The sequence below is a fragment of the Leptodactylus fuscus genome, chromosome 10 (assembly GCF_031893055.1).
Source record: "Leptodactylus fuscus isolate aLepFus1 chromosome 10, aLepFus1.hap2, whole genome shotgun sequence".
NCBI lineage: Eukaryota > Metazoa > Chordata > Amphibia > Anura > Leptodactylidae > Leptodactylus > Leptodactylus fuscus.
In genome coordinates this window covers 54,578,847-54,605,763 of record NC_134274.1, presented here as the reverse complement: position 1 = coordinate 54,605,763, position 26,917 = coordinate 54,578,847, and the positions used below count along the sequence as shown (strand labels likewise).

Here is a 26,917-nt window from a genome sequence, read left to right as displayed (position 1 = left end):
TTGCAGTGAGCTTTATGCTACAAAGACATTTCCCTCATCCTATCAGGCACACCTTTGTATAGGCATGCCGTATAAAAATATTGGGGCATATTGATCATGGGTTGCATGCCAGTTTTCTTGTGTACAAGACATTAAAAAAAAATACCAGTTTTCATAAATCTTCCCCATTGTTTAGGGTTAAATTATGGCAACCTTGTCAAGGTAAGGAGTATGGTAGCTTGGCTAAGATGTACAGGATAGCAGAATAATTTTAGGTGTAAAATATGGCAGTATGGTTTAGGGGAACAGTATAGTCACACGGTTCAGTTGGAAAGTACAGTTTTACACCCCATCTGACACAACAATTAATACCAGTGGTGGATCCAGGCTTTGCAAGGCCCTGGGCAATTGACTTTGGCAGGGCCCTACTTACTGGGGGAGGGGGGGGGGGGGGGTTGGGAAACTGGGGTCTGGGGGCCTCCACCTAGGATTTTTTTAAAAAAATTATCCCTAAAAATGCGTTTTTGAGGTGTTTGTGTCTGCGCTACACACGTGACCTAGCTTCCTACTCTCAGATAGAGGAGGGGGAAATGAGTGAGGTATATGAAGGCTGGGGCACTGGTCTCACCATCTATTTATAGAGCTGTATGTCCGATGCCTAGTTGCATCGGGAGCGCGCATGCAAGGCCAGCGGCATAGAAGCGACATCATCTCGTCGCTGGCTTTGCATATAAAACCCTGCCCACCAATTGATGCAAGAAAACCAGGAAGAAAGAAGAGTTTACAGCAGCAAAGACTGGTGAGTAAGGGACATGAGAATACCCCTTTAAGGACCTGGTGCTTCTAACCGACTGACCTGACCTGCGTTTTGTTAGGTCTGGGCCCCGGGCGTTTGCCCGGCCCTGGATCCGCCCCTGATTAATACTGTCAAGAGCCGACCTATTCTCAAGTCTCAGATTATGCTGCCAAACCAAGCATTTACCCTCCTCTTGCCAAAAAGAGATGTTCGGTGCTTAGGCAGTAAATGCACATTAAACATTTAAGAGTTGAACTTTCAGACTTCTATTTTAGAGCCTTGCTCAGGCACAGATTTGTGCTGAAGAAAGTTCACAGGAGTTAATTTACCACTGAACTAATATGTGGCATTGACCTCAGGAAGAAAAGTCCTTACACAAGAGCGCCACCTATTGGTCAACAGTGAAAAGGCATTTCTAAAATGCCATTTTTGAATCTTCCTATTAATATATTGTATCCTGGGCCTGTATGTTATTAGCATAGGTATATTCAGTCCTGTGGGCTCCAATCCAGACGTGTAAAAATGTTGGTAGTTGTGTCCTCTGGAAAACAACTGACTTGTGGGGGTGCCAAGTGCCAATGGTCAGACCCCCAACCTAAAAACCTAAAATTGATTGCTTATTTTCATGACAGGCCATCAATTTTTAAGAAGTGGATAATTAATTTTAAAAGGGTATTCCAGTTCCAACCTGGTTCCTCAGGATAGGTCATTGATAAGAGATCAGTGGGGGTTCAATAACCAGGACCCCCACTGATCAGCTATTTAAAGAGACTGTGGTACTTGTGTGAGCAACTGAAGCCCTTCATTGTTTTTGCACATAGCATCTCAACCAGGCTATCCATCAGTATAAAATACTGGGTAGATTATTGAAGAAACTACCTAGTTTATTTTTATATAGTGTAGACATATTGGGTGGCTGAGAAAACAGAGTCAGGCTAACCAGTATCCTTCCTACCTGGGCCTCATTAACCACACTGCAGGGACCCCAGTCAACAAAAATAAGAGGATCTAGCTCAAGGTAAGAGCCAGCCAGACAGGCTACAATCAGAGGCAAGGACTAGGGAGCAAGCTATTACTGAAATATATATTTGTGTTGGCAACATTGTAGGAATTAGCGAACATGTGATAGGTAATATTTGCAAGAAGCTGCACTGTGGGCCTTAGTTGCCTTAGTCAACACTGATTTAATTTTTTTTTTTTTTTTAAATAAACCACTACTACCTCCAGGTAGTAACAGAACGGCCTAGATGGCGGGCCATTCATCAAAATAAGCAGCAAGCTCCGTAAGGTTTCAAGTCAGCGAGCATGTGTTAAGAATTGCAGGCATTGTACAGAATGGTTACTAACCTCTGGCAAAGGTAGTAGATTGGAAAGGATACAGTTGATATTGCAATGTCACCGATCCTCGACACGCTATGGTTCATAACTAAGAGGCAGGCAATAGCCGATCTCGCTGCAGGGACGGATTGACATGCTGGGTTCTGGTGACAGATACCCTTATAAATTAGGAGCAAAGAGATGGTTGCTAAGGATGTGCAGCCTATGGCAAGCTATCCAAAGCAACCAGTCTGAAAAGCCCCAGTTGTCAAATCACAGCTGAATTAGCAACATATAGGAGAAAAGTTGCTTCGCCACGGATCAGATTTTGTTTCTAATCCTAAATTATAGGTAGATTCAAGAGGACACCTTACTCCAATACAAGTCCACTAAGCCACGCTGCCCTGTGTAATAAGTAACATGTACTAAATATCCAATTTGAGCACATTAGTCTGACTATAAAAAGCACAGTAGCTGGAGTGGCCGTATATCCATTCACACGGAAAGTCCATTTGTAGCTGTCAATCACTGGGTCCATTATTTCAGCATCCAGATATGACATTCGTGACAATACGTAAAAAGCTTCTGCTGCACTAAAATTAGTACCTGACAAGGCAACAATCCTCATCTCACTTTGTAGTGTAAGCAATATGCGCTTAAAGCATAGCGATTTCCTGTGAGAGCGAATCTGGTGAAGTAGATACTTAGAACATCGAGCTGGAAATTACAGTGTTTACAGACAATTAAGCGCTCTCCTTCTATTGCTGCCCCCTGTTACATTGTCACTAAACTAAAGAGGCTTTCCAGGAAACTAGATTTTTCTTGTTTAAAAAAAAAACAAAAAACCCTTACATGCAGCATGGCAACTCAGTAGTAGCACTTTCCAAAAACTTTTCCCCAGACAGGCCTTATGCTTAAAGGGAAAGTCACCAGGGTGAAGTATATTAAACCAGCAATACAGTTAGATAGGTCAAGCTCACCTGAATGTAACACCTCTTACCCCGTGAGAATTCATGCCTCCGTTACAGAGATATTCATTTATTTCACAATATGCAAATGAGCAGTCTGGAGCACCAAGGGCGGCTCCGTTGTTCCAGATGGATATGCTCCCCAGTGCTCTAATAAGGAAAGGGGAAATGGGGCTTATTTGAGAGACAGGGGTAGGGAGATATGCTGAAATCTCATCCGGCTTTGAGGTGTGGGTATATCAGGTTGGAGCAATGGAGCCGCTTCAGTGCTCCAGACTGCTTATTTGAATATTGTAAAATAGATTAATCTCTCAATTTTCATGGAGAAAAAGGTGTTTCATTCAGGTGAAGTAAACCTATATCTGTGTTACTAATTTAATAGGAGACACCCTGGTGACAGACTCCCTTTAAACACAACCATTTACATTAAAACAATGTAGGTTTTATGTAATCCACTGACAGAAGTCATATATGGAGGTTACACATGGCTCTAGTGCTGTACATACACACAGCTACTGGAACCCTCATGTCATTCATACCCGCTTCTAAGAAGTGTATACAGTCAGTCCAAGTATACTGACAAAAAAGGGAGAAATTTTCCATTTCTGCGTGGATTTGAGTTATTTGGAAAGTGTATCTGACAATTTAAAGTTAAGGCTATACATAGCATAATACAGCTAAAAGGTAAGCTGGCAAAAAAATGGTATAGGAAGAACAGGGTCTTAATACAAGTAAACTTAACATGCTGCGTATAATGCAGTGTTTCCATAGGTTTTTTTTTTCCTCCATGATGTGTGGACGAGATTATACAAAAATCACCGAGGGCCCCTTCACACGGCGTAAGCGCGCCGCTCATTTAGACACGTATACATGTGTCAGAGTGCGGCGCTTCAAAACAGAGCCCATTGATTTCAATGGGAAGCGTGCGTATATCGACATATACGCGCGCTTCCCATTTAATCTCAGAGACAAGTGGGCTACATAAATGAGAACAAAGGCAGGCAGAGATATTGGTCTCCATGATCACTTACCATTGTCTTATGGGCAACAAATTCAGTGCCGCAACAGAAAACATCTGCATAATATAACAGGAATATGGATTTATCTTACCAGGTGAGTTGGTTATGGCTACAGGATCAAATTTTGCTGGAAGTTTCTCTCGATCCCACCATTCCTGGTAGACTCTTGACACCATTGCATGAGTAATCTCCCAAGGCTGGCCCCTTGTTTTCTAGCACAGATGATAATGCCTTGTTCAAAGTTGCTCAATTTTCTCATTCTACTATGGATTCACATTGAAAGATATCCACAAAGAACGTTATGCCACACTCCAGGGACATGTGTCCATACAGAGAAGCCCCAATCGAGAAAGGGCAGGAGTCTCTAATACAGCAGCCATTTACATTATATATGAATAGTTGGAACCCCACTGACCTGAAAGTTACCCCCTATCTTAGGGGATAACTTGCTTTAGTGGGAAACAACCTTAAGTTTTATATTCAACTTTATTGATGATTTTTGCCTCCTTTATGTGAAATCCACTTACTGTCCCTTTATTTAGCCTTAGCAAAAATCCTCCCACTGTTTCTCAAAACGGACACGGGTGGACCATATCATGTATAAGGACCCTTTAACATTAAGGCATCCTTCACACAAGTCTGCAGGTCAAGTAAGTTCAGAGTTTTTAGGGGAATGTACTTAACGGGGTTGTCCCATCACAAGGATCCTATCTATACTGCTAGTTTATGTGGATTTAAGACTTTTCCTAAATACATTGCTTTATCAAAACTGCTTTGTTTGGCTGCTATCTTAATTTATTCACTTCATTGTTTACACTCCGTTTCTATGGCCCATGGGATTATCTGCTTGTTTGTCAAGTGATGTAGCTGCCTGCTCTCAGGGGGGGAGGGAGGGGCTGGGAGCAGCTCTGAGCTGTGTGTGTCTGATAAGTAGCAGAGCTTCTCAGATAGGGGAGGTGAGAGCTCTGAGCTCTTATCAGCCGGTTTAATTGAATTTGGCTGATAAGGGCTGAGATAGGGAGTCCGTTACCTCTGTATGTAATGCAAACTGACTCAAATCCAGCTCTGCTACATGAGCTTCAGGGCCCCGTCGCACGGAAGATACGCTGGCTGATTCTGAATGTGTAAACGTTCCGAATCAGTGGTGTTTAAAACGGATCCCATTGCTTTCTATGGGAGCCGACATACGTGCGCGCCCCATAGAAATGAATGGAAAAAAGCAGCACATTCATTTCTATGGGGAGTGCACGTATGCCGGCTCCCTTAGAAAGTGATGGGCTGATTCGGAACGTTTACACGTTCAGAATCAGCCAGCGTATCCTCCTTGTGAAGGGGCTCTCACACAGTGGTAATTCATTTACAACCAATCCCGTGCAAGTGAAACCCCGCCCACCAATGTGCCGAGAGAAGCAGGAAGTGAATAGAGCACAACAGCCTGCAGGTTGTTGAACAAGCGTCATGGGAATACCCCTTTAAGTGAGACTAGGTGACACCCAAAGTGCCTTCTGTCCCTCATTAATTTCAATGTGATGGGAAGGGGGGGGGGGGGTTGTGTGCCCATGTCACAGAGTAGGATAGAATTTGCTCCATAGTTATTGGAACAGAGCATCAGGCCCTCCACTGAAGGAGCTTCTGCCTGCACACTCGTACACATGAGGCCTAATGATTTTCTATTTGTCTGAAAAAAAACAAACAAAAAAAACCCCACACAAACAGTAAGCCTATTATTATGGTTCCATTCGCTATAATAAGTTGATAAACTATCAATTTTTTTTTTACCCATAGACAGCAGTCGGAAAAATTGCTAGTGTGAATGAGCTCTAACAAAAGGTCTTCTGCCCACCCATACACAATGAAAGGCAGTGAAAGTTTCTACTGCCAATAGAGAAACAGGGAAAGAACACAGAAGAGACAGGAAATGGCTTCTGACACAGGATCTCAGGATTTCACATAAAGAAGCCAAGATCCATTAATATAGTATAATATTTATTAATGTCACAAAGGCTGCCCGAAAATTAAAAGTTGATAGAAAGTTTAGGTAAACTTTAAAGGGAATCTCAAAAATATTTTAAAAATCTTATCGCGTCCAATGCAATGATCACAGCCCAAAATTCAGCTTTGAGAATGGTGGCTTCATTTTCCAGAAAAAAAAAAACATTAATTTTGTGCATAAGTACAGATTGATGAGCCCAAAAGTTCATTATGGCATGGTCAAGTGCTGTTGTTCCCCTTAGCACGACTGTCTCTGTTCCCCACCTCAATATCCTGACCAGCAATAGTCATGTAATCGTAGCTGTCCGGACTCCCTCTGTGTTCTGTGGCTGCTGTACTGCGCATGCGTGGCCAATGTCACCCTACACTTAGAGGAGACTGGCTTTGCATTGGGTTTTTCCAGATGTAGAATGATGTCTGCCATGCATGTGCAGTACAGCGCGCCACAAAACAGATAGCTGTCCGGACTCTCTCGGAGCCATGCTTACATCACTATTGCTGGCCATGATATGGAGACTGTAGTAGAGGCAGTCCTGCTTGTGATGCACAACACTGCTTGGCCATGCCCGAATGAAATCTGGACTCATTTGCATATGCAGAGAAAAAAAAAAAATAATTTTCTGAAAAGAAAGCCACCATTCTCAAAACTGAATATAGGACTGCAATTCTGCGTTGATGAGGAATACAACAGACACAACCATTAAAAGACAATATTTATTTCATTATTTTATGACAGCAATCTGTATTTTAGAAGGAAAAAAAAACCCTGAAGTTTAAAAATTACCGATTACAAAAGAATAAAAACGCCTAATTTGGAGGCATTGTAACAGGAAACACTTCATTGCAAACTGAACTGTGTGGATGATATTAGATAGATATAAATATATATAACATATATAACGCTAAGTCCCACTGACCTATACAAGCCAATGAAGGCTGCATTCAGACGGCTATAAAACAGCTCCATACAGGATCAGATCCCATCAAGACATGGCAGGGGATCTTTTTCCGAAGCTCTTGTTTGGTAGAGATTCCCCGCCGGGAGCCCATCCTGTTCCTCACCCACTTTGCATATTGAAGAAATAATTTAACCATACAACAGACAAGACAAACAGATAATTCCAAGACTCCTTCCATCATTGCATCATTATACAGTAAATAGTGATTTTTTTCAGTAAAGTGCATCTTCTGTAAGATTTGTCTAGTGAAATAACATTATTTGCCAATCTAAAACAACACAAACCGTGAATTAAGGAGAGAGATGTCAAACGTGAGAATTTTCCTTTTCAACAGCTTTCACTTTACTTTATAAACCGGAATGAACTTGGCAAATATTTAGCTTGGAGAGTAGAAAAAAAAATAAACTCATCAGATTTTAGGGAGTTTTGGCGCAGTTATGACAGGATTGGCGTCTTGCAGATACCTTCTACCCGCTGTCTTGTAGTCATAGGTACAGCTGTGAGTTTCTGCATAACGATGAGTGGCACAAAAATTGTTTCCACACCTAGAAGAAAAAATATCATTTACATACATCTAATATTAATGTAAAAAATAGAAAACCCTGCCTTCTTATATTTCATGTATTATATAATATATGTATTCATGCAATTTTCGATGTACTACACATTTGGCTCCCGTATCTCTCCCTCTGCTAACAGCACAGTTCATTCGGAGGCAAGTCACTCGGCGCATGCGCCATAGTCAGCATTAGGCGGTGATGCCCATACATCGGAGCTCACATCTCACTTCCTGCTACACTGCACCAAATACTCCGCTGTGAGGGCCGCCTACTTCCAAAGACTCTCTACCACATCCCAGACGAGAAGAGGAAACTCTACACCCTACTAGAAGAGGAGTCCACTGCAGAGATCGCTGCCCAACATGTGTCCACCTGCCACTAACTGAGGAGAATGACGAGACCCCTAAGGACTATTATACCCCAATTTACCCACCCTCCCACTCCACTGCCCGCTATGTATATGGGCGGTTTCAGCCAGAGAGGCATTTAAATAGTTTTACCGCTAATTCCTGGAGATCCGTACGCTGATAGCCTCTACAACACGTGGCTGCAGAACTCTGCTTGTATCTGTAAGTAATATCCTGTTATCTCCCAAACTTAAGAAGTATATATGTTTAGAAGCCCCCCTGCATTTCCAATATCCTTATTTTTTGACACTTTTATATGTTCCACTAGTGATCCTTGGGCATATGTAGGTATCATCATCATCATCATCCTCCTCCTCCCCTGGGTTACTACTATTTCATGCTAGCCATCATTATGACCTCCATTACTGATATTACGTCACATGCCAGTGTGTGATGACACACTTTAAGCTTTGTGAAATGTTAACTACCCATCCCCTCTAAAACAAGGGGTTCAGGTAAATATTGCATATACTGTATAAGTATGACTAAGGTGTTTTTTTACTGTATTTTTTTTAAAAAAAATTGTGAAGACCCACAAAGGGATCACAATGTAGATTTTTTTTTATCCCATCGGTATGTCTTTGTAGAATGGGAGGAAATCCATGCAAACACGGGAAGAACATACAAACTCCTTAAAGATGTTGTGTCTGGTGGGATTCAAACCCAGGCCCCCAGCGCTGCAAGGCTGCAGTGATAACCACTGAGCCACCATGCTCCCCAGGTATTTTAGTATTTGTCCTTTGTTTTGACGAACATGTGCTGATTGCATAATGATCCCCATATTACGCTGGGTTCACCCAGCGCCCGATCTCCGTTTCCAGGCTTCCATCTTCTGCCGACAGAAGATGGAAACCTGGCAGACCGTGTCCAGCCATGAGTGCCGGTGAGCGTTTTGTGCTCTCTGCGGTGAAACCGGGTTTTCTTTTTTTTAACCAGACACAAAGTCAAACATGCAGGACTGTGTGTCCGGTTATAAAAAACAAAAAAACCCGGTTTCGCCGTGGAGAGCACAAAACACTAACCAGTCGGACACTTTCCGAAAAATGACTTCAGGTTTCCGTCTCCTGTCCAGTTTCGGGCAGGAAACGGAAACCTGGGCGCAGATGTGAACAAGGCCTTACTTGTTTTATACCTATGTATACAAATGACATTTGTGTTATATTCCTTAGTAACTACTTATTTATGTTGTTTATGTTCTCATTTTTGGAAATATTTGTGTTTATTATTTATTTATTTTAATATCCAGGAAATGTAATCAACAGAGGAGTAAAAAGGAGTCTGTATTGTCACATTTTGTCTTATATAGATTCCCCTTGGGGTGGTTTTCTTTGTTGTTGCTTTTTTGGGACATTGGGGCAGGGCTAGAACCTATTTTTTTTTTTTTATTTCACTTTGTCTTTTTTATTTAATTTTAACATGAACTGCAGTGTTGAGCAGAGTCCTCTAGGACCTAGGAGCTCCTTCAGTTATTTGCAATCCCATCGCCATTATTATGGCTCCCATAGCCATACTGAGCACTGTGTATACACCATCTATGCCATCTTTCTGGGATATCTGGATGTTAACACTTGACTCCCTGCTTGTGCAGCTGCTTAATTCTGCCAAGATGTAGATCCTGGCAGAGTTAGTTGCTGACGGCACAGACATATACAGTCAATGGGCGGTAAGCATCTGGTTACATTTGTATGACAGGCCGAGCAGGCAGACAATCCAAACAGTTACCTGCATTCATAGCTAGTTGCCAAGCCAGTTTTCTTCCCACAGAGAAAGCAGTGCTTTGTTGCCTTCTTCTTACTCCGAACAGCAGACTTAACAGGAGGAAAGAGATGAGTGGCTTCAACTGAACAGGAGAGAGAAAGAATACATTTACAATAGCTAGTCACGATTTAGCCATATTCTGTGAGGTATCAAACATGGTCTTTCCTAATCTGTACTAGTAACTGCCTTCACGGCCTATTGTTTGCAATGCTAAGAAGCTTAGGGTATGTTCACACTGCAGAATTTGGACTCTGCCTCAAAATCTGCCTGAAACCAGCCTCCATTGATTTCAGTGGCTGGCAGACATTTTTTTTCCCCCAGCTATTAGAACAAATAAGGGTATGTGCACACAGCGGAAAATGAAGAGGGATTCTCTTCATTTTTCGCCGCGGTCTAGCCGCGTTGGGCTCCCGATTAAGCCTGGATTAATGGGTCTAATCTGGAACGAGTCTCAAGCCGTGGACCTCGCTGCTAAATCAGCTGCGGAATCTTCAGCAAGATTGAGCAGGACGCTTCTTTTTTCCGTGTCCTGCTGCGATCTCTGCTTCCCCTTGAAAACAATGAGAGGCAGATTCCGGGAGGCAAATTCCTCCGTGTGAACACAGCCCAAGAGTCATTAACGATCTTCAGGTGGATTCTGCCTGATAATTCATATAGAAGTGAATAGGAGACAAAAAGTATGTGCCTGGTAAGTCAAAAAGAAAAATTCAGCTTGCAATGGATGGAACTGTAGTGGTCTTGGCTACTTAGAAATATCCCTACTGCAGCTCTGATCAAAAGTATAACACCACCCAGCCCAGTGCTAATAAGACAGATTATAACGGGTACATCAAGCATTTCTGGGGTCCTATAAGGGTGCTAATGAATTACAAAGCCGCCATATACTTAATTTTGAAATAACAGGTGACCTGCCTCCTGATGGTTTCCACATAAAAAAGAAACAAGTGAAAGCTTGGAAGAATAACATCTGGTGTTACAATGTATAATATTTTAAACACTATGCATTATTCCCCACCACCACCAACTTTTCACTTGTTTCTTACTTCATTCACAAGTTGTTGTGGTGAGAAAACCCCTTTAAATAACTGAATAGTTTTACCTGTACTTTTTCCACAGCTTGTATTTATCACACTTTGTCCAAGTCCATGGGGTGTCTGCAAAAACGTATAAGAAAAACAAATTAGCAAGTACCATATAAATATTTCCAACATGGATTTATAGTATTATACTCCGAACACATCGTTTTACAGCTTACATTATGTCTTTCCATTCGCCAAACAAACTTGTTGCAGGAGAAATAAAATTTATATGACTCCCAAATTCCCACCAGTCAGCTGCAGCCTCATCATTGTTTATCAGGCACAGCCCTGTACATTATGTAGCAACTATACATGGTAGTGTGGCTTATTGTTGTGCAGTCCCAGTCTCAAAACTACATATAGTAACAAACACACAATGTACAGTGAGGCATTTGGTTACAAAGAGGCCACAACACTCAAAGGGGTTTTTATGGCCATCAGGATAGATCAGCAGTATCTGATCTATGTGGGTCCGGCACCCTGACACACAGATCAGCTATACTGGCAGTATTTGAGTGCCAGAAATGCTGCTGCACTGCACAGGGAGTGGAAGTAGATTCTTATATTAAAGTCAAGTGATAGGAACAGAGCTACAGTTTGCCAGTCCCATTACTATAAAGGGGACCGGGATAGACCTCTGCTGCTATTATTAAATATGAGCAGACAGTATCTACTCGCTATCCACTGCTGCAGCTTCTGGTGCACAGAGGCTAATCTGCGCAGGGTCTGGGTGTCGAACCCCAATAGATCGGATACTGATGACTCATCATGTGGCTATATTATCAGTATGAAACATCCATTGGGGACTGGAAAACCCTTGTACCATGGACCCTTCAAACAGCCTATTGTGAGACTACTGGGGATCAGATCCACACTGACCTGATATCAATGAAGTATTAACCATTAAAGTTACAGAAAAACACTTTATTGCTTGTGGAAACTTACAGTAAATATATTCAAAGTGTCATGTACAGAGATCCTCTCTTCTTGGAGAGTGGTTGGTGGAGCAACAAGATTTCTCAGTCGTACAGGATTGCTAGAACTGCTTAAGTTGTCTCTACTTGCGCTTCGAGCCAGCGAAGCAAAAAATCCTAAGTTGTTAAGTGACCCCATGGGTTCTTTAGATGCTTTGTTAACCAACTCTGTCATGTCTCTTGCCTCCATTTTGGAAATGACATCTGATCGTTTCCCTGGAGATTCCACTTTCACTCCTCTGAATCTAGTTGTCCTAGAAAAAGTAGGATCAGCCATGTTTCGGAGTTGCAGAGAATGGAAATGACTGTGTGAAGGTGGCGGCCTCAGGCCTCCCAATTCAAAACACTTAGGCTGACGTGTCTTGGAGAAAGTGGTATCATTCAGCTGTGGAGAAAAGTGAATGGGTGACAGAAACTTGCTTCTTGGTGGACTTAGTTCAGCCGTATTAATAAGTGATGTTTCCATCAAATCAGAGTTCAAGGATTTGGAGAGTGCTGTCTGATGTGTCTCAATGGCGGAGGCCTCTTTGTTTCCTTCTGTCAACTGAAAATCAGACTTCATTTTACTCAAGCTGCAGAGTTCTCCAAACTGCTCTGAAGGCCCTGCCTCAGCTAGTAATGCAAAGGACTCCGAAATTGACCTAGATGCATCTTCAGAGGAGAAAAGGTTTAGGTTCTGATGCAAGATGGGGTCGCTGTCTTTTGTCAGCGCATCTTTTTTGGAGGCAACAGGGGAAAGAACTGTATTTGTTGAATGACTTGGACTTTCAAGTTCTACACGTGAAACCTTGGGAGGTAAATTAATACTAGTGAGGGATGGAATTAATGCTGAGCTTTCCCAAGTATCATCTTCTTTAAGAAAGTCACTAGTGATAGAAGGTATTGTCCTAGTAGCAGCAGTTAGGGTAGAAAGTGCATTGTGGGAAGACTCGGAGACGTACGGGTTCCCAGGAGGTAGGTAAGTTTGTCCAATGTGAGGGAAAACTCTTAGAAGTCTGTGACGAGCAGAAGCCATCGAGCCACTTGTAGGTCGTGGAGCATTAGGGGGCCGTGGTTTCAACTTAGAAGATTTCTTCGGCTACACAAAATAAATAAATAATTGAGTCATGAAAGTGACAGCATCAAGAACCATATAGTGTAATGCACAACAGCATACACATCAAAATATGCTTCAGTAAAACCTAGTAAGTGTCATAAGGGACATCATCAAGTCATACACCAGGAAAAAAACGGGCATAGACTTTATAAGTAGCTCCATCCCCATCTTAAAACACAATGATCTACTTTTAATATTCTTGACGAATTTATCTAATATACCTAATATGCAGGACCAGTGATCATCTACTTTCTTGCCATTTCAACATCATGTAAATTAAATACAATATACACAGGCATTCCCATGCCTTTAAGGAGTCGAGGGTACAGACACTCTTCAAAGTGATGCTGGCGGGTCTTCCTTCTGGCTGGATTGACACTAGGATGATGTACGTGGCCTACACAAACACCTTGAGCTGCATCCAGAGCACCAGCAAGAACACCTTAATTCATTGTGCACATATCAGGCCTATGTAATGTCAATCCATCCAAGAGGGGGACTGGTCACCATGACTTTTCCAGAGAGGGGCTTCAACCCATAACTCTATACAGGCAAGGGAACACAGCATTCAAGGTTCTTTTTCTGCATGATCTCAAGCCTGAAAGAAAGTAGAAAGATGTCTTTGGGACCCGGTGTCTGCCCTAGAAAACAAGTTGGTTGCAGTTTCGGGGTCTAGCTATAAGATAGTTCACAGCTATATTGAGATACAGCCGCTTACCTGTTGGTTACACAACTCTAAGGAAATGCCTAAGATACAACAATGCAAGTACTAAAACCTGCCTGCAATAATAGGGTATGTTATACACAGATGTAGGTTTTAGGAGACAGCCATACTAGTGAAGAGCATTTACTGTGTTGTATTAAAGACCTTTTTATTGAGGTTCATGTTCTCCATCTTTGATTTCAACAACTTCATTTTGTTCATAGTGATTGAATTTTCTATAATCTGTTGGCCAGATGGAGAAGCCTCAATGTCATCCTCATCTTCAGCGTACAAGTTATAGACCGAACCTCCACTATGGAGAAGACAGAAACACATCATGTACAGGATAAAACGTCATCCTAAATAACTAATGAATACGTTTCGTTGTAATGTGGCATATTTTTCTAGATGACAACGTAGGAAATGTTGGCGTCAGACATGATGAAGAAAGAAGACGACAGACAAGGGGAGGAAGCAGATGAAGACGAAGGACGCCCCCCTTGCTGCCGAGACCTCATTAGCATACCGGTAAGTACCGGTATTTCTAAGGAACGGTGCGACGGAGACCACATCTAAAGGTAGGAGACGAATAGCCTTTCTTAAGGCTATTCCGACATGGTAATTAAAAAAAAAAAGTTGCTTTAATGGTAGAATCCCTTTAATAAAGCCTGGATTATTGGTATTCCGAGGCGTCTCTGTTGATTTCTTTAAGAGGAGCGCATTATATCTGGATTTTTAGGAGCTGTATGCTCCAACTTGATTGTTCTATCCCTCTCTTATAGATATGTCACATTAGAACTTACAGGTAGATAACTCCTAAAAATCTGAAATAGTTTATCATATTTTGGACTATAAATTTCTTTGAAGGTGGCAAATTTCTGCTCAGAAGAAAATGGAAAAGGACAGGATATTGAACCTCTGATTAAATCTTCCTTCTGAGACATACACATTAGAAGATCATCTGAATATGACCATCTAATGTGTAGAACAGGCCACCAGCATGCATGTGTATGGGGGAGTTGGCAGGAATAGCTCTCCGTTGAACAAGAACCAAGCTGACAGCTACTGTATCCAAGGGTATGGCCATGTTTAACAGATCCCTTAGTAAATAGCGTGATCTCTCTGCATCATTCTAGATCTATGAAGTAACACTGCCCTGCAAATACTAATGTCAAGTTTGTATAGACATTTGTATAGCCAAATCTGCTTTATAAAACAAAACATCCTGCTGCTGCCACCAATTTAAATTTTTTTCTTATGCCTTCTAAGAGCCATAATTCTTATTATTCTATCAACATCACTGCATGATGGCTTGTTTTTTGTGGGACAAGTAGTAATACTTAATCACTTAATGTTCCATATGACCTACACATTAAAGGGGTTTTAAGGCTGCATAATTGATAACCTTTAAAAACACCTCAGACTTAAAAGCTAGTGTATTACACAGCAGATTTTCTGCATAAAAATCTACACAATACACAGCATGTGCATTTAGCTTTAGGGAAGATGCATGAGCAAGACCTGTGATTGACAAGTGCCTACAGACCGCCTCCAGCACACACGGTCTGTCCCCTTAATGAGCAGGCACAGCACTACAGAATCATAGGATGATCACAGGATGATAAAGAGAACTGTGAAGCTATGAAGTTACAGTTGCAGAGTCCTCTTTATTCTCCGTGCAATTATCTCCATTATCTGGTAGCTATGACCAGGGCAATACTGAAGCCTTGAGCCATGTGCAAGCTGTTTTATCTATAAATTCCATTTAAGAGATACTATCAGAAATGCTTCATCTGCAAAAACTGAATCATACATTATATACTGTAAATAAATGCAAAGAAAATGGTGTTTACCTGAGAGATTCTGATAATGGTGTCAGGGTACCATCTCCTCTGTCCACTACACGGAAGAAATTCAGCTGATCTCCTTCACGGTATACCAGAAACGTAACTTGCTTATTTGCAGAGGCCTTTTCCCACATCTCATCTCGTACAGGGTCCATGTACTCTGTTATCTCTCTGACAGGGTCATCCAGCGGCACTGAGCATAGGAAACAAATGGGCAAACACATTAATACACAAAACCAAAGATTAAACAACCCTGTGCAGTATAGCTGAATGTGAAATGTACATTTTGACAGTATTTAAGGAACTAGGATGCTGCAAAGGACACTGGCTCACCTGGCCATCACCCATAGTAAACTGGTGACAAAGTGCTACGTGTGAAATAGACACTCTGCGCATTTACACACCTGTTCATGCATTGCAAGAAAAGTCCCCATTGATAGACATATAAAAATATTTATTTACATGGGAGAGGGGGCACTCCCTAGGAATACCTCCCCCATAATAGGAGGTCAATGCTTGATTTCATAGCCTCCATATCACACCTGAAGTATCTATCAGGCAGTGTTAACTTTCTTTAAAGAACTCTTACATACATTTCAAGTAAATGCATGATTCTTTCTATATAGTAAAATGAATGGCTTCTTCCATTATCATGAAACAACGGATGCTGAGGACTCTCCAGTCCTACGGGCACATTAACTCTTAATGCGCTGAAGGGGTTTTCCTGCTCAAAATCTATTTTTCTTACTGATTACCTATTCACAGGATAGGTCATCAGTATATGGTTTGTTGGGGTTCAACACCCAGACCCCGCACAGATCATCTGTTCTAGCAGCCTCCAGGTACTGGAAGTAGTAAGTGAAAGGGCAACTTGTGCAGCATTGCAGTTTCCCAGAACCACCAATATGTAGTGGATGGGACTGCTGGGCTGCTCCTATTACTTATATTACGTATAGCAGCAGGGGTATAGCAGCGTTGCTCATCTAGTAGCAGTTTCAGGCACACAGGTGCTGCTACAACAAATGACCTGTCCGGGGTACAGGTGTAGGACCCCAAAAGACGCTGATGACCTGTGGATAGGTTAGCAGTATGAAAATTCTATTTGGGCCCGGATATCCCCTTTAACTAGAGACTATTTAAGCAGTACCTCTCCGAGTGTTAATTGGACCTCCTCTCATAGCCAACACCAGTTTCAGTGTGCAACCTTCAGAGATACTTAAGGAAAAATAAAAAATAAAAAAAGTTAGTGAAATAGTATAAAGAGCATTAATAGCAAATCAGGAAAGAAAAAAAATATATAATAAGCAAAATTTTTAATTTAGAGCCAAATACTTACTTATAGTCATTCAGGCTAAACTCATCCTCTAGTTCCTTGTTATTCCAAATTAAATGTTGCTGGGCAATGGGAATGCCTGAAATGATATAGAAGGTCAGTATAGATGTAATATCGCTTAGGGCTCGTTCACATCTGCGCCCGGGACTCCATTCTGCAGGTTTCCGTTTCCTGCACAAAACTGAGCAGGAGACGGAAACCTGTCGGCATCTTTCAAATCCATTCATTTGATCGGGTTTGAAAAGTGTCCGGCCGTGAGCGCTGGTGAGAAACCGTTTTTTGTTTTTTTTTTTAAACCGGATACAGAGTTGGACATGCAGTAACCTGTGTCCGGTTTTAAAAAAACGGTTTCACCGCAGAGAGCATAAAACGCTCACGGCCGGACTCGGCATGACAGGTTTCCGTCTTCTGCATGCAGAAGACGGAAACTTGATAACGGCGTCCAGACGCTGGTGTGAACCCAGTGTAACAGACCATTACTTGTGTAGCTATTAGCAGAAACTGACACATTGTATAAAGAGTAACTAAACGTCCAAACAACTTTTGATTTCATGGCAACATTTGTGACTTTAATAAATATTGTAATATTCTGAAATACATTTTTTATCCTTTCTGTAAAAATCTTGTGCAGAAATCCATTTTGTTTCCCCGTTTATTGCAAGCTGAAATCTGTACGCTGCTTGTAACTGGAGTACAGGTAGACTGGCTCATGTATACTTCAGTGCACTACACACACTTAGTATACCGGCTGGTGACTGGATCATTCAGCTTCAGTTACAAGACCTTATTTATTAAAAGATGGCTGGTTCATTGCACCAAACAAGCCCTCTCACCTCCCTCTTGTGTTACCCCTATTTCCTCATAGATTGTAAGCTCTTCTCCACTTCACAGGGCTGGAATTTTTTTTTAAAGAATATGAAGCGGTGGACTCTCTCAAATTCCAAAATGTAAATGCCCGAGGAGCCGTTGGAGACTATATTGACCTCCTTGCAGTCCTAAAAGTACACAGTCTGAGGCTACCATAATGGATGATGAGCCTTTGAGTGTGCCGCTTTTTTGCCATAAGGTGGCGTCCTAGGCAGTTGCCTAGCCCATGTCCTAGCCCTGATAACAGCACATTAAAAAAAACCCAAGACATGACCTGAACCCTTAGCAACCACAAAGTTCGTATGATTGTATGGGATTAGAGACAAAAACCACCAATCTTGTGTAAGAGCTGTTAATGGCAAAGCACCTTAGGCGTCATTCAGGTAAATTAGGGTTATTACGCAGGTTCAGACAATCTTCATGTGGACGATAAAACATACCTTCCCTAAAAGCCTTACAATAAATTCATACATACATGAGATCATAACATAACAAAAGGAACAACTTTCATGACCTCAGACACTTAAAGTTCATTTGAAAATACTTAGAATTTTTGCAAACTAGTTCATGTACTTTCTTCTATAAACCATACTTTATGAATACAATGAAATGGAATAAATAAATAAATAAAAGTCTTCGACAAATGTCATTTGCGGAGCAGAGGTTTGTGAATTGTTACAGCTCAGCAGGGGAGTAAAGTGGACTTGAAGGACTGGAATGACTGTTTACGCCATGTCCCCTAGTGACAATACAATAATTAACGTCTGCCGAAAACCAAGGAACACAATGTAAGAAAAAGACGGTAATAGTCTGAACAACCAAAAAGTCTTCAGACATGCCTAAGGTTCTCAGGTCTCATGTCCTACAAGTCAGCTGAACCTCTTGTGTATGAAGGCCACCTGACTCTAATGTGGGCTATATACTCCTCATAGCTCCACTACGCGTTTCACCAATGCATATCGCATGGCTCCTCAGCAGGACGATATTAAATATAAATACAGCTGCTATTGTTTGCAGTTAAAACTGCAGTTCCTGCATCCTTGATGGTAGGAAGCAGTAATGTGCTATGCTTAGAGGCCACATAATATGATCATCAGTGCATGGTAAGGGGATGATTGCAGAAAGGATATTATGTTATAAGATCTCTTCCCCAAAGGTTAAGTACACTTACAATAAAAGTGCAATTTCATGTGTAGATATATGAAATGGTTAAATATATATAGCTTCGGAGGTATATCAGTAAAATAAATTTGTATATTTAAGTAAAGATGTTTAAAGTATAAATGTTTTTAAGGGTTACATTTTTTAAGGGGTGGAGTAATCAATTAAAGGTGTTTTTAAAGGAAGTTTGTAGAATGTGTGTGGTATGCCTTGAGGAAGGAGCAAAGTTAAAGCTCCGAAACGCGTAGCCATGTTATACTCGACATCTGTGATTTATTCCTTATGGATGTGATGACTACTTTTATGGGAATCGAATAAAAGTTACATTTTTATCTATCACCACTCGACTGATGCTGGATCCATGCTTCTTTTCGTCTGTATACACTCTTAGCCAAGCCAAGCATGCATGTATATGAGGGAGCAGGAGGAAAAATAGCTGTTGAGCCATTAAAGGTATATGGTTCCTTTATACAGCACACGGGTGTCCTAGTCAGGCAGTCACTCTGCCACTGGCCTAATTCCCATAATCAAACAAGGACGCGTACATCAAAATTAGTAGTGTGCATTCCAAAAATGGGTGTTATTTTCAGTGCTCAATACCCTCCAAGAGGATTTCTTTACAGATTCCAAGGTCACCAATTGCAGTGCCACTCTACTGAGACCACTTTGTAAGGGGATCCCATGGACAATCCAAAGATCTTCAGTATTTAGGGACCATACAGGGTTTATGGGCGATGCTAGCAAAAAGGGAATGAATTACCACAGGCTCCGGTTTGATGTTGTATTGTTCAGATAAATAGTGGAAAGACGTCTCTCAACCCAGGGTCTTTCATGTGGATTAGTAAGTTTGGCCACTTTCATCATGAGAATGTTGGTTCAAAAAAAAGGAGCCTCTTCCTACCATAATTGTTTTATCAATATATGCATTTTCTGAAATTTAAGTTTAAGGTTATCTTTTGTACTTTAGGGTTCTGGGCTCTAAGGCCCCTTGCAGGCGACCGTGGTGTGGGTCAATCTGTCTATTTCACGGATAGCACACTGACTCATTCTCATCTATGGGCCTGTACACACGGTCGCAATTCTCACGGTCCTGTGTGTGGGCCGACAGCCTGGGCTGCATCAGATAGGACATGTCCTATTCCTGTCCTGTTTTGTGGCCTGTGCTTCCGTGGCTCCTATTCATTTAATGCAAGGAGGGACAGAAACACAGACCGTGCACAGGCAGTACATGGTGAGTAAAAACGGTTCAATGTAAACAATGGGTGTTTTTCATTGCCAGTTGGCCTCCATTCCCATCCAATGGTGTAAATCCCATCTCGAACGCCAACACCACATTATGGTAACCATTCTGTAACATACATACCTTCCAGCCTCTGAATTTTGGCTTTTACGCAGACGACTGTTTCAAATGGAGACACTCGAAGTTCAAAGCAGGTCCCTGTGAGAGTTTCAATGAAGAGCTCCATGGTATCATAGAAAGGTAGCTTGTAATGGAAGGAGCCAAAGTTATCTTCGTTAAAAAAAGGAGGTTCCTTTTTGTTTGACATTGCATAGGGGGTAAAACTAGTGAAGAAAAGAACTAAAATGAGGAATCCATTGGATTGCACACAAATGGCATATGATCTCTCTCCATCTTTAAATATGGCAACCTGCAGACACATTAAAAGAAAAAGGTTAGCGATAAAGGGACTCCACAGCTAACATCATGATAGTATATGGAAGTGTTCTACAATGTGATGGCTTTAGACTTTATAGCGATCCTTTCAGGCGATTTCTACTGCCAAATCTGAGAGTAGGATAAAACGGAGGGAGAGGAGCTGAGCTCTATGATATAGTACATATTTTCTGTGAGTAAAAGCAGGGTAAACCATGACGGCACCTGCTGCAAGCAAAGGACTATATGCCAATTCTAGGACCACATGGAAATGACATACAGCAGTTTAGTTTTCTATTATGCTTGGAAGGAACAACAACAAAGCCTGGGACATTATTCAACAGAAATGAATTAGGTGTATGATGCTTCGAGAAACGGAAGCTGACAGGTGTGAACGGAGCCTAATATTTGAAATAATTTGATACTGCCACCTAATGGCTGCATTGATTATGTCGCCTCTAAGGCTGTGTTCATATCTTTAAAGGCTTTGCTGAAAATTCCTTTATATTGCAATGCACCATATATTTTGTTGCCCATCACATGACAAATCCATTATTCATTTATTTTTAAAGCAAATCTCTCCGGTGCCCTATGTGTCATTTTCATTATTCTTTGCCCATGATAGCACAGAAAACCAGAGATGTCAACTTGGCTTGAAATAGTCTTAAAGGAGTATTCCCAACTTGCCCGCTCACCAACCTGCAGGCTGTATGGTCTGTTCATTTCCTGGTTTTCTCAGTGAATTGGTGGGCGGGGTTTCACTTGCTATCTCACAGACAAAGCCAGCTCTGCCATCTCTCTTCATAGCAACATATGTTTGCAGTCAGTAATGAGGGATGCTTGTAAAACTAGCACAGTATCACTGGAAGATGCACAATATGAAGCTGATGTAGCAGAGCTGGATTTGATAGGTGATGAGAATCCCAATTTTACATGCTAGAGGACCAAGAGTCAGCTTGCAATAAACGCAATTTTAGGTCTGTATTTACATAAAGAGGTAACAAACGCCCTGTCTCAGGACTTATCAGCAACATTCAATTAGCCGACCTGCTAACTGGAAGAGGGAGATAAAGTACTCATAAATACAAGCCTCTCCGAGCACTCAACTCCCCCTCCCTCCTGAGAGCAGGGAGGTATGTCACTTGTCCTGGGCGGAGAGATAAGATCATCCCCAGGTCCGTGGTTGTGGAAACGCAGTGTAAACAATGAAGTAAATAATCTCAGATAGCAACCAAACAAAGCAGTTAAGCTGAAGCAATGTATTTAGGAAAAGTCTTAAATCTACATAAACTAGCAGTATAGATAGGATCCTTGAGATGGGACAACCCCTTTAAGTCCTCTATATCTCTCATTCATGAGTTAGGTAGAAATTCTCACCTGAGTGACCAGTGCAGATGAAGCTATGCTTTGGTGTATTACGTATTTATCTTACTTTTATAGCGGAAACATACACAGGAGCGCTTTTTTAGACATTATCCCTGTCTCATATAGGGGTCACAATCTAAATTCCTATCAGTATGTCTTTGGAGTACTATAGAGTACTTTGGAGTATTATAAACGCTCTCCTTTTATAGCAGGTTGTTTTCATTCGTTCTCATTACTTTTGGTACTGTTGCTCCCTCATTTGTAAAGTGCCATGATATATGTTAATCCCATCTAAAGATTTGTTTTATTAAATGTGTTAAAGTGTTTTGTGCATAACGTTTTTATTTTACCAATTGTGATTTTGTTTTTTTTTAGAAACTGACCATGCATTTCAAAGAGGCAATATAGTGTCAAATGCCAGCATTGAAATACACTAAACATGTAGTGCAAAAAAAATAAAGTGCTTTTAAAAAATAAATATATATATATATATATATATATATATATATATATATATATATATATATATATATATAGGGGGAGGGGGGAAAACAAAGGAGATGAACACAAAAATATTTAGAGTCCCTGCAATATACAATAAGTGTCCCAGGGAGACAGGATGGACTGAAACACATCCATTGTTTAATTACTTTTGGGTTACAGTAACCTTGCTGTAAATGAAATACATGCACATACTTAGTGATCAAGTTTCTACCTATCTAAGCAAGAAAGGCTGCAGTTAAGGGTCAGGCTAAATAGGAGAGGGTCAGAGAAACAACTTAAAGGGGTTGTCCCATCACAAGGATCCTATCTATACTGCTTGTTAATGTGGATGTAAGACTTTTCCTAAATACACTGCTTCAGCAAAACTGCTTTGTTTGTGCACTCTCTTACTTTATTCAATTCATCGTTGACACAGCCCTTGACTTATCTGCTCAAAAGTCAAGTGATGTATCTGCCTGCTCTCAGGGGGGAGGGAGGAGGGGCTATGTGCACGGGAGCGAGCCTGTGTATCTAGCTATTCCTGTGTCTGCACCACGTGACCTAGCCTCCTGCTCTCAGATAGGGGAGAGGACCTGCTTTCATTTCTGAACTCGTCTTCTGTTCTCCCAGTTCTCAGGCTAGCTAATTCAATTGTGTTCATTATGGCAGAGACAGGCAGTCTCTGTATGTAATACAGAATGGAGTTGCTCCTGCCTGTACTTCATAGTCCAATATTGTGCATATAGTGTTGTTTAAGGACCTTTGATGACATAACAGGCCCTTCAGCCGCCCCATAGGATTACGCTATGCGGCGGGCAGAGCTACACGCTAATTTGGGGACGGAGCTAAACGACAGGTTGCATGTGAAACCCCGCCCACCAAATGATGCAAGAAACCAGGAAGAAAGAAGATTTTACAGCAGTGAAGACTGGCGAGTATGCGACGTGGGAATACCCCTTTAAGGCTAAAGCCCCATGTTGCGGAAACACAGCTTTTTTGTTGCAGTTTTTGTTGCGTTTTTTTGAGCCAAAACCACAAGTGGATACAAAAAGGGATGGGCAATATATGAGAAATTCTTATACTTCTACCTTCTGCTCAATCCAATCTTGGCTTTGGCTAAAAAGAAAAAAAAAAAGCAGCATTTCCGCAACATGGGGCCTAGGTTCAGATCTGCATCAGAATCTCTGCTGGCCAATTGGAGACTCTGCTGCATAAAGCACCAATGGTCAGAGGAGAAAAAAAAAGTCCTGAACGGAGGACTTTTCTTGCTGCTGCTTTCAGTATGCATTATAGTCAATAGGGTCTGCCAGTAACCTCTGTATTAGCAATATGGCTCTCTATCATTCAGGTCTCCTGGAAGACCCGAGAGCCTGATGCTATTGTGAACCTAGTGTCAAGTACCAGGAAGCAAATATTGAAGGACAGGCAAACCAGGGCTGACATACATACATATATATATATTTTATTTATTTTTTTTTAAATACACTATACCATTACTTCATTTCATTCACTAGTCTTTTAATAAATTAGTCAGAAAACGTACAGAATTTTCCATGGTGTCTGATACACATGGTGTATCTTATACTGTCTAGTCTAAGTTTACGCCTCCTATTACTTTGGCACATTGTTAATTTAAGCCATGACCACTTTTCTGAGAAGCCATACCCATACATCTAGCAAGTTAGAACAGTTTTAGCTCAAACTAGATGTGCCACAGCTATGGTACTAACTACTAGTCCTTAATACAATAGTAATCTGCTCCTAAATTATTTTTTTTGTATACCGTTCCTTCTTAAAAGGGTTGTCACATGACCACAACCTGAGCATAGATAATTGTCTGATTATTGGAGATCCCACTACTGAGGACCTCACGTATGCAAGTCTATGTGACAGACGGGGGGCCGGGGACAGTGCATGGTTATTTTCCATCAGTCACATATACTGCAAAGAGAGGTGCAGCGTGCATGCTCAGCCATCGGTCCATTCAGACAGAGAGCACGTTTGGTAGAACAGGTGTCTACATCAGACATTGCAATGCAATGAATAAGGCCTCATGTACACAACACATGCACAGCATGTGATCTGTAGAGGTGCAACACCTGTACCCCACCCAGATCAGCCAGGTGCTGGAAGCTGATTCTGTAGGGGGAGTGCATGGAGGCGGTTTCATTGTACCTAGGTGCACCTAACCAATGTGTTTTCCAACCTTTACAGGCTCTGGGCCCCCCTGGGAAAAAAAAAATAAATTCTTGGGGCTCACCTATCATTTTTACCAAGACAAAATACATGCATGTTAAGAAAATGTTGTTGCAAACAATCATCTTTCCAACCAGAGTATCATGGTACCCCTGTTTGGGATCACTGACCTAATCTGAGGTCTCCCAATGAACACAATACACAGGTCACACCTGTTATGAAAGGATTTGCAGTACCATGGTGCCTCATTAACCCTAATAGAAGCCTGAAGTGGTTTCTGGCATTAAAGAGCTGTGCTATATGCAATACCACCCAGTGACAAAACTGCTGATGTAAGCGTCAAACATGTGAATAGAGCCCTACACTAGGACACCCATGCCTCTTGTGGATCATTATCACCCATGATGTGACCAGTCTCCTGTATATAGGAATACGGGCTGATCCAGTAATATAGGAAGATGACTTGAAAGAGAACAGATGGGAGGGGGAGACAGCTCTGTGACTAGCAGGACCCCCCTATATACAGGAGGCTCGGTCACTGGGACAGATCAGCATAGGAGAAGGAGTGCAGATAGATTCATGGATACTAGTCCATTAACCCTTCCCTGCCTACCCCCAGGTGTGATGTAACATGATGTCACCTGCAGACAATGCCTGCCTCACACCTGACCACAGGAGCTTACACTTTATTCCATATGCCTTAGAGAGGTCATGACCTACCTCAGCATGTCAGTCTGCAGATCACTCATCGGTGGGGATACCCATGAGAGTTGGCACTGAATGGTAGGGGTACACTGGGTGACACTCAGCAGTACTGCTGCCCCTCCCCCCTCCTAAATTCTGCTAGTCCTTCTAGCCAGGGCGAATACACTCGCACATTCCTCCAACCCTCCTGCTATTACCTACGGGGTTAGCTAGAACCCCCACCCCGGACTCTCCTCCAACACCTTCCCAGCGACTAACCCGAATTCGCCTCCAAGCCACGCCTCTCCTTTGTGACGTCAGGAAAACTGACAGACGCTGCGACCAATAAGCGACGGGCGTGAACTCTAGCGTAGCGCCAGCCAATAAGAAGAGTGGGCGTAACCATACAGACAGTAGAGGGAGGCAGCCACTGGGAGGAGAGTAAGGGGGCGGGGTCATTACCTCTTGTTGTTGTTACAGAGATACCCGGACGTTAACCCCTGTCCTTAACAACGGGTGTCACGTGACTCATCTTGGCAGGAAGTATAGGCTAATTCTGGGTCATGTGATCAGAGCACTCTAAGCCTACCGATTTATGATGTCATTGCCGTTTAGAGGGCGGTTAGGGCATTTGATGATGTCATATAGTAACACTATAACATGTATATGTGTAACGTGCATGCAGACTGACTGTAATGTACAGTAAAGGGAGTCTGTCACTGTATTAATGTACTGTACTAATATGTCCGCCTTCTACCCTCCCTTCTTTGTGTGACAGGGCCACACTCCCACTGGCATATTAGAGGAGTGTGGGGCACAGCTGGTTAGGACAACGACCCGTCCTTATTGCCCCAGACTGCTAATCTGCATATTGCTGCAATGGAGGCAAATAAAAAAAGGCGCCACATTAAGGTGAGCCTGATCTTTCAATCTGTGCTGCTGGTGTAATATGCCTCACATGGCGACAGACTCCCTCTAAGCAGATCTCTGAAGTGTCAGATCTGTCCTTGTGTACATAAGCACATTTGTGCATAACACTAGAGCAACATGGCGACTACTATTGTGCAACCAAATATCACCATGTCGCCCTGCAACTCCTGAACAAATGGAAGTCAATGGATCCACACTGATCTCAAGGGTGCTGCAACTGCTAGTCACAAAATGGTTGAACACCGCCGCATGGTTTTTGTGATGTTGCATTCACAGTACACTATGACTTAATTCACTCACATTAGTGTAGGAGTCAAAGGGCGACATTGTGATGTTTGGTGGTGTGATGGGAGTCACAGTTGTTGTATAGGCCTAGTCTAAGGCCTTAAGCACATGGCTTTGCCTTTTATTGCAGACCAATGTTCAGGAAAAGCAACCATGTCTGTCCGTACAAGTCCACAGATGGCGCTTATTCACATGACGTTTTTCAAACGGACGTCACATGTAAATGATAGCGACCATGAATTTCATTGGGTCTATTCATATTTTGCTTTCTTCTTCCATTTTCATTGACAAACATAGTACATGCAAGCTTTTTTTTTTTTTTTTCTGATAAAAACAGCCATGTGAATATAGACATTGAATGTAATATGTTGTCAAAACGGCCATGTGAATAAGCTCTAAAGGTGGATGCACACTATATAAAAACCTAGCACAGGTGTCACACTGAAGGCACAGTACACATGACACCTGTCACCACAGGAAACAGGTAATTATTATTAATTTTTAG

General features: G+C 41.9%; 1 protein-coding gene across 3 annotated transcripts; it reads right to left on the bottom strand.

Annotated features, from left to right (window-relative positions):
• Positions 1–6,842: 6,842 nt before the first annotated feature.
• ZFAND4 (zinc finger AN1-type containing 4) lies at positions 6,843–25,549 on the bottom strand. 3 transcript variants are annotated; one of them, XM_075288047.1, is made up of 10 exons: positions 25,477–25,549; positions 20,179–20,464; positions 16,791–16,866; positions 16,602–16,669; positions 15,461–15,647; positions 13,773–13,920; positions 11,780–12,886; positions 10,855–10,909; positions 9,720–9,837; positions 6,843–7,575 (listed from the first exon to the last, which is right to left on the bottom strand). In XM_075288047.1, exons 2-10 carry the CDS (start codon positions 20,360–20,362, stop codon positions 7,440–7,442), a joined length of 2,079 nt encoding a protein of 692 aa, XP_075144148.1. In that variant the 5' UTR covers positions 20,363–20,464; positions 25,477–25,549; the 3' UTR covers positions 6,843–7,439. The 3 variants fall into 3 exon arrangements, with proteins under 3 accessions (XP_075144148.1, XP_075144147.1, XP_075144149.1); XM_075288046.1 differs by lacking the exon at positions 25,477–25,549 and adding an exon at positions 25,234–25,466; XM_075288048.1 differs by lacking the exon at positions 25,477–25,549 and having other exon boundaries at positions 16,602–16,658; positions 20,179–20,200.
• Positions 25,550–26,917: the final 1,368 nt, after the last annotated feature.

Excerpts from the sequence above, each read along its gene's own strand:
- ZFAND4 (XM_075288047.1), bottom strand. The coding sequence starts at position 20,362 with ATGTCAAACAAAAAGGAACCTCCTTTTTTTAACGAAGATAACTTTGGC. Across the intron at positions 10,910-11,779 it reads ACACTTTGAATATATTTACT|ACACCCCATGGACTTGGACA; the intron begins GTAAGTTTCCAC and ends ACGTTTTTGCAG. Across the intron at positions 7,576-9,719 it reads GCAACTAGCTATGAATGCAG|GTGTGGAAACAATTTTTGTG; the intron begins GTAACTGTTTGG and ends TTTTTCTTCTAG.